The following is a 14,618-nucleotide window of genomic DNA, read 5'->3' on the forward strand; positions in this document are numbered from 1 at the left end:
GAACACGAAACAATCCACCAATGGGAGAGCAGATAGCGAATGACACGATGATATGCTTGATTTGTTTTCTTCTACGGGGTTCTTTCATGTTATTTTTCATTTCATTGATTTTTTACTTTGATTCTGAGATTGTATTTCATTTTCTAATGGCCTTGACGTGATCTTCATGAACGTTTAAATGTTCTCGCAAACATTTCCTTATTACAATTATCAGAAATAGAAAAATAAATAATATGAATTAATAGTTATCTGTCCACATTTTCCATTTCTCAATTCTTTAATAACACAATCAAGGGTCTGCTGCAGCTGCATCAAGCTGCCTGAATCATTGCAAACATGTGTTTACACATACTGTTCATATATAGCATGTACTTCAGAGTCAGGTTACTGCAACAGGTTGTGTGAAAAAAAAGGGAATCGGGCACATTGAATTGTTACATTGTTATACCACACAGTCCTACGAAGAGAAAAAATGGTTCTCTACTTGGGAATATCAGACAATAGTTGGTCTTTACAAAATTAGAAAGCCAGATGAGTTTCCAAGAACAAGTGCAAGGCACACCCATGTGCAGCGAGCCCCATCCATATGACGATACATGGAAGTTAAAATGAGAAGTTCAAGAGTTCACAAACCTACTGTACTTTAGTTCTGATCACTGTTTTTTGGGTTGGGATATCAGAGATATTGAAGAATAAAATCAAAAACACTGTTATACCGCAGACAGATCTGCGCAGTCTCTATGAGAATAGATGGGTCGGCTCATGAGTCTTTTCAACAGTGAAAAGTGAGTGAATCCAAGTCTGTCCTGGTGCTTTCCTCGGACTTCCCAGCGAGGCGATGCATCACGTTTTACTCTGTGGATTATCTTGAGCTGTTTTTGTTTACTCAATTTAATGAAAGCAAATACTGAGCGCGATTTCATGTCTTTGATTAGTTTCCAGTGGCACAACTGCCACAAATCAAAACCATTTTAATCCAAAAGCTTGGAGTGCTCTATCCTCGTAATGGTCCAGTCCGGAGGCACTCCCTTAGTGAACTCCCTTTGGAATCTGTCAGAAAAGAAAGATCAGCACTAATACTCTAATTCACACAAAGCTTAGTTAGATTCTATATGCCCGAGTCATTACACTCCTGACAGTAATCATGTGCTCACTCGTAGTTTGCAGATAGGAGTCTTTTCGTTTCTGCTTCTCCCTCTCCACTGATGTCCACCTGGAAGACACGGGTTCCCTCCATGGCGTCGTTAGGAAGATGTGCACTTGTCAGATACCAGAAGCGCATCAGAATACTGACAAATTTTCTCCCTGGAAAAATGACACTGATTAACACTGCCCAAATACAAACACAAGCACACATCTATTGCATGTCAGTTATTTACGTACTGCAAGAGGGATCCCTCCTCTGTTGCCTTTAATGAGGTATCCTTAATTTACCCCTAGTTAAGTTGTTTTATTTATTATTATTATTTATTTTTTTGGGGTGGGTTACATTGGTTTCTACTGAAAAAATGCAATTTACCAAAACAGCTGGGCGATATATTTTTTAACAAATGTTAATCAAACAGGAGTAAATAGTGCATTTGCTGGGGACTATTTCCAGCTGTGGATTAATCCCCATGGAGCTCTAGTGGAAATGTACAGCAGCAGGAGGTTGCCTTTGGGATCAAGTTAGAATAAACTACAGTGTGTGTATTCAGGGTAATGAAGGAACATATCACCCAGTGCAACGGTGTGGCTCACTGGTGTGTTTTAAATAGTTTTGGACAACAATGGGGCTTTGATGCACACAGTACTTGTTAATAGGATCACTTAATAGTTTTTGTTCTTTTCATGGGCATTTGCTGACAAAAATCAGGATCAGGGAGGTAAAGACTTCATGCTGACCATTATCATCATAGTAGATCGCGACGTCTCCAGGTGTCGTGTACATGATCTCATCAGCGTCTGCAGAGAGAGCTTTCTTGTGGCTTGATGGCAGCACGGTGCACTTTTCCTCCAGCTTTGCAATCAACTGCAAAGACATAAAAAAAATAGATAAGGCTCAATTTGAGCAGCGAGATTACACCAGTTATATACAAGGATAAAAAAATACTGCAAGTGTGTCCTTTGACACAAGAAAACATTTTGATAACGTTATATTTGGCAGAAATCTATTAAACTGATTACTCAATTAAACTGCAAATGTTAATAAATCCTGATTTGTACTATCAACTCATCTTTTTAGTTATTCCTACAAACGACCCATCATAACAAGTGGCATCTGTTTATGAGCGGTTTCTCTGAAATAGTTTTTAGGAGCCTAGAGAGGTTAAACACTCCAGTATATCACAAGAAGTGAGGAGCACAGCCTTTGTTGCCATGACATAATAAATGTAATGGATGGCGGAAACAATTCTAAAACAATCTAATGCACAAAGGAAATGACATGAGATGTAGGACTCTATTATGGATTGTGGTAAAACAGCTCCGAAAAGATCTCAGAAAACCACAAATATCAAATGGACAATCCCTTTGTATTCTATTTGTGATATTCAAATAGCTGTTGCATGTTGTATTAAGATTCACTGTGTACAATCTACAAAAACAGTACCCACATAAAGACGAGTACATGTATATTGTAAACGGAAGTGGGGATCAGCTGGAGATATCAAGTAGAATGTATAGGTTGAAGTCGCTCTATCTTATCGGTTTTAATAAGTTAACACCAATATTTGAGGACATGTTTTTGCTTATGAATTTTAAGGCTAGAGTGCTTCAGATCACACCTAAAATCCATACGATATGTGACCTACAAGATCTCTTTGACTCTGTTTCTAACTAACACTGAAGACTTCAGAAAAATACTATTGGATTAATAAATAAGTTGTGTGTTTAAGTTCACATCTCCCTTGTACAGTTTTGTGTCGTCTGTATTGTGATTTTTTTCCCAATATGATGTGGTGGAAATATATATTTCTCTATACAATGTGATAACTTTGTTGATATATTTCAAATATGATCAATAACAAGGTAGACAATAGATAATAAAATGGGGTGGCTGTGGCGTAGTGGAGAGCAAGGTAGTTCTCCATTCAGAGGGTCGGTGGTTCGATACCCGGCTTCCACTTAACCCCAAGTTGCTCCTGAAGGCTTGCCATCGGTGTGGACTGGATGATGAATGTTAGTTAGAGTCTGATGGTGGCACCTTGCATGGTAGCCTGTCATCAGTGTGTGAATGGGTGAATGATATGTAATATACTACTGACTGTAAGTCGCTTTGGATAAAAGCGTCTGCTAAATGACTGTAATGTAATGTAATGTAATGTAATGTAATAATAAGAGTTTAGACTTGCTGGCTTCCCATTCTTACGTCTTTAGCCACAAGCCCTTCCAAAGCTTCAAACCGACACTGTGACAGCAGTCTGGAAACATGGGAGAAGGCCTGCAAGAGTTAACAGAACAGAATGAACAATGTTAATTAGAGCTGCTTAAGGTCGCAATGGCGAATGAATCACGTTCAATGAGCTGTCAGAGAAGTTGCAGCATCTGTTTCCAGGTTTTCACAGACCTGCTTCGCTCCCTCCGTGAACTCTTCAATGTTGAACTCGTTATCAAAGTAAGCCCGGATCAGAAAGTAGTATATTCGGGTGCGAAACCAGATAAAAGGATTCGGGATGCCGACCACCACCAGCTTCTGGTTCGGTTTCTGTGCGCCGCCGTCGGAGCTGTACGGCCGGCCCGACGCTCCCACGGCCGCAGGGGAGGGAGGAGGTAGCCGGCCTTTACAGGACCGGCTCAGGATGATACTTTCATTCAAACATAGACGAGTAAGGCTAAATGTTGATGGAAACCTGTGACAACCTCTCAACATGGGCAGCGCCATCTTTTTCTTCCTCGGAAGCTTTCTTGTCCGTGCACTTGTAACTTCCCCCGGAGAACAAATTGCAAATATTAAAAATACAGACATTAAAGCAATGAAATACTGTGAATAAGATTGATTTTTGGTTTTATAAAAACATGCACATCTTTTTGTAATTAATATGCTTTGGTTTTTTTTTTCACAGCCGACTTTTACTTAGTCATTTTTTGTTTCTACGGGGAACTCTAACAGTGTGACGCCGCCTCAGCTCAGGAGCTGTTTACTTTCATTAATGTCGTGAATTTCTTAAGCAAATCATGTGAAATGGAGCTGCAGGAAAAAGTACCTGTGCCGATATTTACAGAAGTAGATAAGGACGTGTTTCTGCGAGATATTTATCCAAAGGTGAGATACATCCGGCCGGCTAGTGTAGGATTTCATGGCTGCAGGAAAATGTGACTAAACTACACTTTCCAACTGTAACGCTACGAGACTGCTTCTTCTTCTGCTGCTACTTCTTCTTCTGCTGCTACTTCTTCTTCTTCTGCTTCTTTATTAGCTGACATTGTCAATGGTGCACGACAAAAACTGATGACAAGCATTAAGTATAAATGATTAAGTAAAGATGAGTGGATGATAGAAAATCACTCACCTGCAATTCATTTAATCATTGCTTGTCTGAGTTTTTCTTTTTATCACTATAAACGAAATATATCTGTGTTTCAGCCTGTTGGTTAGATACAACTAACACTTTGAAGATGGACTGAAGTGTTTTTGATACATTTATAAAGATGAATCGATAATGATAATAATCATAATGCTCCCAGCTGCTTTCCACCGTGTAATATGAATTGTTTAGAAACACTGGAAAAACAGGCATCAAATTATTTCATTTAAAGTTTTACCAAGTGCAGCCAATGTATTGTCATGCCCAATCCTCTAGCTATCTGTTTGTTCAACGTCTTTAGGAGTAATCCAGTTTTTGGGAGTTGCATTCTCATAAAGTTGGGGGACGTTGGGGCCAAGACACATTAAATAAGGAATGGTATCAATGTAATGTTGACTTTAAGTCCCATAATGCATTTCAGTATTGTCTGTTCATTAGACCAGACACTGGTAAACATCAACATCTTTGAAACTCTTATGACTTCAGTTTGTAACACAGTGTCTGATGACATCATCAGGGACATTATCCAAAGAGGACATTATACAGCTGTTATAACAGTCTAAACACTAGAACTCCCCATGACAAGTAAAGTGGTCTTCATGGACTGGCCCTTTAAGTTAAGTATAATGTATGATATTGGATCCTGGAGTACATGTATTTTCTATCAGACAGAATGTACGGATGTGCATCTACAGCTAAATTTCTGTCGATTTGTCCCTAGCGCAGACCGGCCGTCCTGAGAGGCACGTGTCTTGGACCATGCTTGGAAAAGTGGACGGTGGAGTATCTGGGACAGAGAGGGGGAGACAAGGAAGTGAAGATCCACGTGTCCACTGTGCCGCAGATGGACTTCCTTCACAAAAACTTTGCGTACAAGTGAGCGCTCTCTCTCAAACACGCAAACATAAACACGCTGATCAATACTCTCTGCAAAGTTCTCATCTACACCTTTTTATTCACAGGACTCTGCCATTCAATGAGTTTGTGAAAAGGGCGTCAGAAAAAACACACTCTGACTTCTTCCTGTGTGAGGTAAGGATCATAAATAAGGATTTTGTTTATGTTACAGTATGTTTCATCTTTTAATGACATACATTTCATGGTCTTATTTCAGGACGAGAGCTATTATCTTCGATCACTGGGAGAGGATGTTCGAAAGGTTTGGGGAAGACTTGATGGTTTTATACTTTTCAGATTGACCTGCGACTAAAAACTGATTTTAGACATTTTTTTTGTATTTATATGGCAACAAAAGGTCTTCAGTTTGACTCAGAGAAAGCTCTTGACAAGGAATTTAAATGTCTTTCTCACAGGAACCTGCTGATCTGAGCAAACAGTTCCCGGACTTGGCAGAGGATTTTCACATCCCATCGTTCTTTGAACCCGATCAGTTTTTCTCCAGTGTGTTCCGCATCAGCTCCTGTGGTCTGCAGCTGTGGACGCACTACGACGTGAGCCTCCTGCGTTTAGTCCCCGTACTTGTTTTCTACAGTTTCTCTTTGTATTTGTAGCCTGTCTGTATCATTGAACGGGACGCTGACCTCATAACATGTGGCTTTAGAGCATTAGTGGAATTTGGTATTTTTTTCTTTTTTTATTATATTTTTTTTATTGGTGAAGCAATGTGACAACAACACATAAAGTGACATAAACATGGAAGACAGACTTAAAACAACAGACATTCAGACAATAACATAAAGCAGTTACAATGACGTAGGAAATGAAAGGATAAGAGTCAATGAGTGTAGATTACAATTAGATTGGGTTATGTAGGGTGTATGGAATTTGGTATTATTAAGGTACATTTTGTATGTGCTGTCCTTCTAGGCACAGATGTAGATGGTGTATCAGTATATATATATATATATATATACTATATATATATATACTATATAGCCTTTTCTGGTCTTTGCGGCTCATTCCTTCAGGTGATGGACAACCTGCTGGCTCAGGTGACGGGGAGGAAGAGAGTGGCTCTCTACAGCCCCCAGGATGCATTGCACCTCTACCTGTCGGGCAAGTGGCTGTGCGAAGATGCCAGTTTGTTTGAATGCTCAAAATATTTCATATCAAACTCTGATATTGATTTCATCCTATTGGAGGAATGGTTTATTTTTGTGAGTGTTCTATGTAATAAATTATTATAGTCGCTATTTTCATTTTAAATCAACCCATCAGGTGATAAATCGGAGGTGCTGGACATCGACTCCCCAGACCTGAATCAGTTTCCTGAGTTTGTGAAGGCGAAGAGATACGAGTGTGTGCTGGAGCCCGGGGATCTACTTTTTATCCCTGGTGAGTAAAACTGCTGGAATCGTGATATAAGAAACACACTGCACACTTCGGTAACAAGGTTTGTCATAATTAAAAGAGTTTAAATAATCACGGTGTCCCTGCTTTCATCAGCCCTGTGGTTCCACAACACACTGGCCCTGCAGTTCGGTGTGGGCGTAAATGTGTTCTGGCGCCATCTACCTGCCGACAGCTATGACCGAAAGGACCCGTACGGTAACAAAGACCCCGCGGCCGCGACTCGAGCCCTGCAGGCGCTGGAAAGGGTGCTACACACTCTGGACGAGCTCCCGGTGGACTATCGGGACTTTTACGGGCGCCGAATGGTACAGCGCATTCAAAAACGGACGTACTGTGACGGTCTGTCGAGCACAACTACGCAGGAAGGAACATTACCCAGCAGCCAATTCACCAAACCTGGATGAGGGTCCAGAGAAATAAACCAATAAAACAACGGTGTTACAACCATGTCATGCTTTGATTGGTTGGTTTGACTTTCAGATTGGAGGTTAAATGTGATTATGTCAGAGCATGTGAACGTTTGGATGAATATGAGGCAATAGACTGTATATAAAAAGTGGACATAGTCATAGTGACGTCATCCATTGGTTTGTGGACTGCCGTTATGAGGCCTCAAGTTTAGCGAATTGGCCGTCGCCATCTTGCTTTTTGTAACCAATTAACGGAGGTTCCCATATTTGGAATGCAGAGGAGTGACGTAGAGACTCAGTATATGGCTCTGGTAGCAACAGCGACCTGTCAATCACAGTCAGCTTGCCCTAAGCAAATTGTCTATTTTACACTAAATTGACCATAATTCACTAAATGAACATCATGCTGTATTGAAGAAGACTTGAAACTAGAGATTGAGACCATAAACTCATGTTTATAATGTTTACTGAGGGAATAAATCAAGAGAGAAGTAGGGTCATTTTCTCATAGACTTCTATACAATTGGACTTGTTTTTACAGCCAGAGGAGTCGCCCCCTGCTGGTCAGTAGATAGAATGCAAGTTGTAAGACACTTCTGCATCTACTTCACTCGTCAGTACCAGGTTGCTCCATGTATGGGGCTAATATCCAGGTAAGAGATAAACCATTTTCAAATGTCAAAAGTAATTCCTTCGGTCTAAAACCAAAGTCCAAAAAGATGTAGTATAGGGTGTGGAACTGCTCCATTGCAGTGAATTGGGAGAGATGTTCTAGATGACACTGAGAGCACCCAGGAGAATGTTCAGAGCATATGGTTCATTTTCTGCTCATGACTCACAACACTTCAATAGAGAGAAGCTCATTTGAGTATAGAAAAATAAAACAATCTGTGGTTTCACAAAATCATCCCATTCATTGTCTATAGAGCAGCTCCACACTTTCTACTTGATGACATCACAAGTTTGAGACTTGGTTCTCCGTTTTCTGTCCTTGAGGGAGAAAGTAGCTCATGTTCACAAGTACTGATTTCTAGGCCATGGAAAGAACTTATTGGAATAAGTCATTTGGTTGGCGTTCCCCTTGTGTCTCATGTCTCAGGATATTGCGAATATAAAGTAGTTTCTTGATGAGAAATTTCTAGGGAAGCACTTTCCTGAAATACCGAAAAATGTAAGATTTTTGGCAAACACAACATAAAGATGAAAATTCTGAGCTCTTTAAAGCTTATTTTTCAGAACCCTGTAAACAATAACCTCCATCTCTAACAGTACACCTTAACGAACCTGAAGTGGCACCTTCATCGTTCTTATTGGTTATTGAAGTGTACTGCCCTCATGTAATTCCTGATTAGCTCCACCACCTCCCCCCGGAGCAGAGTGAAGACATCCGAGTGTTGAACACTTATAGATCATTCAGTTGGCCTTCATGTTCTTTTAAATTAAGCGTAAAGTGCCCAATGTAGAACATTTGAAAGGAGTTACTGGGTCTTAAATATTTAGACCCTTATAAACCCGTTCAATCTATGTTGCCTTGAATACCTTGGATTTAGGATATTTTCAATAGTTTTTTTTTTTACCTCACTACAGCAGTACATTGCTTTCACCAAAAGCAAAAAGATATTTACTCCCTTTAGATACAACTTGACTTTTTTATTTGTTTGCGTGAATAAATAATCTTTAGTTTTTCTTAATATACCATTCTGTCATTGTTAGATTTAGTAAAATAGGTCATTTTTTTGCAACAAACTTTTCTTGTTTTAACATTAATGAATGTGCATACATCAAAATATTAAAGCAAACTTAAAATACATTATTGTAATTTCCTGAGAAAAGCGGAGTAATTGTTATCTATTAATAACAATGTGTCATAATAACATGTAAAATATCTTGTTATAACATAAAAAGGCTCATTAAAACAGTTATTTATATAATAATTTCCGACTGAACAACAATAAGCTGCTGTACTTTACTACCGACTGTGTAAAGAAACGGGAAACAATCTCAAGGTTTACTGACTCGCTTGTTCATAACTACGGTCTAAAATGTGAAGAATGAACCGTCAACCTTTTCCTCCAACATGGTCCTGATGAAAGAAACACAACGGAACATTGGGATAATAAAGCACAGTATACCGGGGAACAATGTTAAAAGAAAACATTTAGTAGTCCGGGACTAAAATGCATGTGTGCACATACCAATATGGTTGGAGCTTTTATTGCACAAAGATTACAGTTGTTTAACTTTTCTTTACAAGCATTTTGAAGCTTTGTAAACAGTGAAGCAGCTTCTCCCCAGTGTGCTCGCTATCTCCTGCTAACACCGCTTTGAGACCACCATCGTCACATTTCTTCAGTGAGTCTCAGCAAGTACGTGTGTGCACGAGAGCCAACCAGTGACTGACTACAGGAAGCAGAGAGGAGCTGGAAGATGTGAAGGGCGGGGACACGCTGCGAGTCAAAGCTGTAGGATAACCTGCGTCAGGCTGCTGGCTACATTAAGGAGCTACGATTGGTGACTTTTGGACTGTTTACATTGTGTGATATTGTGTTTAGGGGAAGCATTCCTTTTTGTTCAGATTTACTACCAACATGGACACCTTTAAAAATAGTTTGGCTTTGAATGCAATTGAGGGAGAATACACTTCATTTTGCTCTTTCATTTACGACACACACAAAGCGCTCATCGTCTTCTCAGCAATGAACATCACAGTCTTGGGTCATGGACACGGTTCCACACTGTTTCCTGCACTGTGATTTGTCTTTTCTGAATTTTCTCTGTCCTCCATGTGAGCAAGACAAGTCAATATCTTGAATCTTGATGGGAGGCAGCAGAAGAAGAGGTGCAGTGCAGCATTTTTTTGTCTCACGCTACGATGGACAACAGAGAGTGGCGTTCTGTCCCGGGACTCTCCTTGTGGCCCGGTCCCCCTTTTAGCAGAGCAGTGCAGAGGGTCAACCAAGGTCACGAGGTACACACAGATTCATGTACATCTGGCTGTGTGCATTAACGCTACAAAGACTTCTCATCGGGCAGAAAACAGACAAAGAAATGGCACATTGCTTGTTGTTCTCTATTCTGTGGATATGGTAACTAAGATTTTAGATTTTTTTTTGTTCTTTTTCATAAGGTTGCTATGCGGCAGATGGAAGAGGAACCCAAAATGCAGGAAGACTCTTTTTTTCCAGGAGATGAGCCAGTTTTGTGGCGTTGGATGTGTGTGGGGGGGGGTTTCTATGGAGTCTGGGCCATGCCGCGAGTAGTCTTCATCTTCTCCAGTCTTTTAGAAAGGTGGCTGTTGTTTGACTCGAGTTCATCGACCTTGTCCAGTGCTGACCGCAGCTATTGAGCCAAACGGGGAGAGAGAGAGAATGGATTTAAAAACAGAGCATGTTAAACAGACCAGTTGTCATTTTTGGCAACATCAGAAAACAGAACTCTACCTCTCTCTGTAGCTTCCGTTTCTCTGCCTTCAGCTCATCCTCCACTTTCTCTGCATTCTCTGATGCAGACTTGTAGCGTGTCACCTGACCCTCAAGTCTGGTCACCTGGATTCCAAAGAAATAAAAAATAAATTCTTAGGTGAGAATATTCATGTTTTTTTTTTTTTAGTTGTACAATTTATTCATGATTGTTCTCAGCTTACATTTTGTTCCAAAGCGGTCACTTCTTGCTCTGCCTTCACCAGTTTGAACTTAAAGTCACTTATTTGCCTGCTTGAATCTCCTGAAAAGATTTAGCAAAAGAAAAGATTCTTGAGTTGTAGGAGACATTGAAATAGCAAAGTGCAACTACTGGTCTGTTCTCACGCATCGGTTTCCTTACTCTGCAGCTCTATCAAGTTTGGATCGTTGCCGTTTTCAAGAATTTCACCATCCGGGCTTGAACTGTTCTCAGTGCCGTTCCTCTGTGTCTTCTGGTCCAGCTGGGACTTCAGCTTCTTTACCTGTAAACAGAGCCATTAACACATAAGCTGATGAATGATTATTGTCAACAAAACTAATGAAATACCAAAACCGCCAATGTTTTTTTCTGTCTCCAACCCTGCTGCCACTGAAGGAATACATATTTATAAACCCCTAAAAGATATATAGTTTCAATTTTAAAAAGGCCCAATTGTTTTCTAAAGCAGCTGGTCACTGTAGTTTTTAGCAAACATAACTCAAAGAGGAAGAACTAATGCATTTGTTAGGGACCATTTTCAGCAGTGGATTAATCCACAATATTTAAAGCAGCGGGACGGTGTGTGAGGGATTTGATTCAATCTTCCACTTTCTCTGATCGTCTCCATTTGTCCAATTTACATTCACTTCTGCACCTGTAGGTATAATTCCCTTCCTTTATTACCACGGTTTACAGTTCATGCACTTAGCTAACCGTGCTATCGTCATGACACTTTAGGCTTCTCAATGTTTATAGCAATGGGACAAACACTTATACAGAAATTGAAAAATATGGCCTTACGACATGCTGCAATGACTGAAACATTAAATAATATCTCCTGATTTCAAATCATACATTTCACTGAGACTACAGTCTCCTAATGGATGACTCATAGACCCACCTGCTCGATCATTTTTTCCCGCTCATCCACCAGTTTCCTCAGGCGAATCTCTACAAGATGAAACACACGTTTGAGAAAACATTTGACATCAGAGTCTCGGCCACAGATTGTTAATTCAAATGGAGCGTCGTGCATCACAAAGCCATTTCAGTCAACAACCGTCACAACTGCTGCCATCCATCTTTGAATAAAAAGAAGTTCACATACCAGGGATGGGAGGAGCCAGGGAGATGGTGGGAGGGGGGGCTGGGTCAGGGTGGGAGGTTGATGCATGCAACAGCGCAGGCTTCCATGGGGGAGTGATGGGGCATATTGTGTTTGGGATTGTTAGCATGCACAAACTGTGGAGAAGAGGGTCAATGCAAGAGCACACAGCAGGCTACACACTTAGGTATAACAAGACATGGAGAGCTACGTGGAGATGTGCTGACTGGAGATGATGGCAGTGACATTATTATTGCATTCTGTCACTCAAGGAATTTCAATACAAAAAATGCATTTGGATCAACATTTCAAACTGGTAACAGCAGAGTATTTATTAGCATTTCGGCGGGAAGCACCACATCCATTAAATACAACAAAATGCAAACATACATTTTTCATACATTTCTCATTCTTGGAAATGGAAATGGTTTTCAAATAGCAGTTGTTTTAATCCCTGAGAACAGAACAGGGTCTCCAAGCACTTTGCATTTTAACCATCAACATTACAGCTGGAACATGTAAAAGCTAGTTAGGTAACTAACAAATGACCAATGAACAGCTGTGGGTTTTTTTTTTATATATGCACATATGGAATGATAAATCAATGAGTTCCTCGAATTGTAGCATGAGAAAAAACTATGCGATACAATATTATCCATTCATGACACATGACAACCAGTAGCATGATACATGTGCATTAATAACAAAATAATAATACACGACATAGCAAGCGCAGTATTGTCCAAAAGTAAGATCTACCATGAGCAGTTTAAATTCTCTTCACAATCTCAGTCTTTTTTTGTTCTGGACATGTGACCTCATGAAAACTGATATTTGACCTTTAGACTGTTTAGACTGTACATGGATTAAATTAAAATGATATAAAAAGGTATATTCATTTGGGAAAGGATCAAAGTGCGGCACATATTTTTTTTACTACTTTATAAACAGCTAAGCGAATGCAGATGAAAATAAATATATATATATATATATATATATATATATATATACACACACACACACAATATACCATCCATAAGTTAAGACATCTTACACTCCTCTTTGCCCTTGCCTTTGCCTTTCTTGCTGTTCTTCTTCACATCTTTCCCTGTCTGCTGTGGCTCTTTATCGCTGGCTACGGGTTCTGCTCTCTTTGGTAAATCTTCACCCTGCAGCTCATGCATAACGGCATCTAATCCTTCCTCTACAGGCAGAGACGCCGTCTGGTCAACGTCCTCTTCAACAACACCCAACTCTCCAACCCTCAAAACCTTTCCTTCCTCTGTAATGTGCTCAGGCTCATCTGCTACACCCACTTCTTCCTCTGGAATGTTTTTCTGCTCTTCACACACATTTTGCACACATTCCTCCTTTTCAGACAAGGCATCCTCACCAGAGTGGTGGTTTTCTAGAGGCACAGCTTCAAGTGAATCTACCTGGCTACCACCGGCAACCGTACACTTCTCGTCAATGGTTTCAACTGGACCGTCTTGTATATTCTCATTTGATAAACTATCATTGCTGCTTTCATCCGGCATGACTTCAACTGCCTCATCCACTTCTTCCTGTCTCTGAGTTTTAAGGAGACTTGTGGCTACAGCCGCCTCCACATCCATGTCATCGAAATCAAAAGAAAGTCCTTCATCCTCTTCCCCGTCCTCTTCACCGCTGTCCTGCAGGGTGGGTTGAGACGAATCACCATCCTCAGACTTGTCTTTGCCGGGTTCATGCAGTTGCTCCGTCTCACTTTGCTGATCGTTTTGACTGTTTTTATGTTCTGGATCTTCTTCAACGGGAGATTCTTCAGTTCTGTGTTCCTGCTCTGTCGAGGACCCTATTTCAGTAGCTTCTATTGGAGGGTCCGGTGTATCTAACATGTCAATGGTATTGACCTTTTCTGTTTCAGAGGACACTTTGGCAGTTGATTGATCGGCCTCATCCTCAGACTGTGATGTCTGGCTTTGTACGTCACCCAGTTGTTCGGCCTGCGCTTCTCCAACAGTCTCCAACAGACTCTTCACGGAGTCAAATGCATCGTCGGTTTTCATTAATGATGCACTGTCACAAAGGTCACTTTTTCCGTCCTGTGAGCGCTCTGACTCGACTAAATCTTCGGCTTCCCTCAAGCCTCCGTTCAGCTCCTCCTTTTCGGTTCTGTCTGCTTTTAGCTCTGAATCCTCTCCGCCAGGACTGATAGGGGGTAAGGATTCCTGTTCAGTCTCTGCCCCTTGCTCCTCGTCATCTTTGACAGTAACCTCCTCGGGACTTCCATCGGAAACCTCGATGGAAGCATCACCGCTGCCTGAGTTTACGGCTGTGGACGGCTCTGATCCAGACAAGCTCTTGAGAGTGTCGGTGAAGACATCGGTAGAGGACTGGGACACAGAATCGTCCTTATTCTCAGGATTGCTTGTGGATTCAGATTCATCAGCAGCAATGTCAGCATTGCTTGGAATACGCGATTCAGCTTCAGTGTTTTCCTTACCGCTCGCTTCAAAGATGTTCTCTGGGTTATTAGCTGTGCCTTCAGAATGCATCTCTTCAATAGACCCAACTTCAACCTCTACACAATCAACAATTTCTGACTCAGTGTGGATGACATTGTCAGAGGTTGGGATGTCGCAT

At 40.8% G+C, this 14,618-nt stretch overlaps 3 protein-coding genes across 4 annotated transcripts in view; 1 reads left to right on the forward strand and 2 right to left on the reverse strand.

Annotated features, from left to right (window-relative positions):
• Positions 1-268: 268 nt before the first annotated feature.
• maip1 (matrix AAA peptidase interacting protein 1) overlaps positions 269-14,618 on the reverse strand; it is a 231,636-nt gene continuing 217,286 nt past the window's right edge. The window contains exons 2-4 of the mRNA XM_054614928.1: positions 1,885-2,011; positions 1,155-1,305; positions 269-1,050 (exon numbers count right to left, since the gene is read on the reverse strand). Coding sequence (XP_054470903.1) covers positions 972-1,050; positions 1,155-1,305; positions 1,885-1,930 — 276 coding nt within the window. The 5' untranslated portion in view covers positions 1,931-2,011 and the 3' untranslated portion in view covers positions 269-971. The remainder of the gene's footprint in view (positions 1,051-1,154; positions 1,306-1,884; positions 2,012-14,618) is intronic.
• Positions 3,564-7,709, forward strand: tyw5 (tRNA-yW synthesizing protein 5). 2 transcript variants are annotated; one of them, XM_054614923.1, is made up of 8 exons: positions 3,564-3,806; positions 5,227-5,381; positions 5,468-5,537; positions 5,620-5,664; positions 5,819-5,956; positions 6,434-6,521; positions 6,684-6,800; positions 6,912-7,709. In XM_054614923.1, the coding sequence occupies exons 1-8, from the start codon at positions 3,654-3,656 to the stop codon at positions 7,220-7,222; spliced, it is 1,077 nt and encodes a 358-aa protein (XP_054470898.1). In that variant the 5' UTR covers positions 3,564-3,653; the 3' UTR covers positions 7,223-7,709. The 2 variants fall into 2 exon arrangements, with proteins under 2 accessions (XP_054470898.1, XP_054470899.1); XM_054614924.1 differs by lacking the exon at positions 3,564-3,806 and adding an exon at positions 4,104-4,243.
• The window catches only part of lrrfip1a (leucine rich repeat (in FLII) interacting protein 1a), a 46,745-nt gene continuing 41,277 nt past the window's right edge, over positions 9,151-14,618 (reverse strand). The window contains exons 24-28 of the mRNA XM_054614917.1: positions 11,790-11,839; positions 11,051-11,171; positions 10,872-10,951; positions 10,669-10,773; positions 9,151-10,567 (exon numbers count right to left, since the gene is read on the reverse strand). Of these exons, the coding sequence (XP_054470892.1) occupies positions 10,460-10,567; positions 10,669-10,773; positions 10,872-10,951; positions 11,051-11,171; positions 11,790-11,839 (464 nt within the window). The 3' untranslated portion in view covers positions 9,151-10,459. The remainder of the gene's footprint in view (positions 10,568-10,668; positions 10,774-10,871; positions 10,952-11,050; positions 11,172-11,789; positions 11,840-14,618) is intronic.

This window comes from Anoplopoma fimbria, chromosome 16 (genome assembly GCF_027596085.1).
Source record: "Anoplopoma fimbria isolate UVic2021 breed Golden Eagle Sablefish chromosome 16, Afim_UVic_2022, whole genome shotgun sequence".
Classification (NCBI taxonomy): domain Eukaryota; kingdom Metazoa; phylum Chordata; class Actinopteri; order Perciformes; family Anoplopomatidae; genus Anoplopoma; species Anoplopoma fimbria.

What these genes read in the sequence shown, in the direction of transcription:
- tyw5 (XM_054614923.1), top strand. Translation starts at nt 3,654, where the DNA reads ATGCCGACCACCACCAGCTTCTGGTTCGGTTTCTGTGCGCCGCCGTCG. An exon ending in CACAAAAACTTTGCGTACAA is followed by an intron (nt 5,382 to 5,467) that starts GTGAGCGCTCTC and finishes TTTTATTCACAG; the next exon opens with GACTCTGCCATTCAATGAGT. An exon ending in ATTGCACCTCTACCTGTCGG is followed by an intron (nt 6,522 to 6,683) that starts GCAAGTGGCTGT and finishes TCAACCCATCAG; the next exon opens with GTGATAAATCGGAGGTGCTG.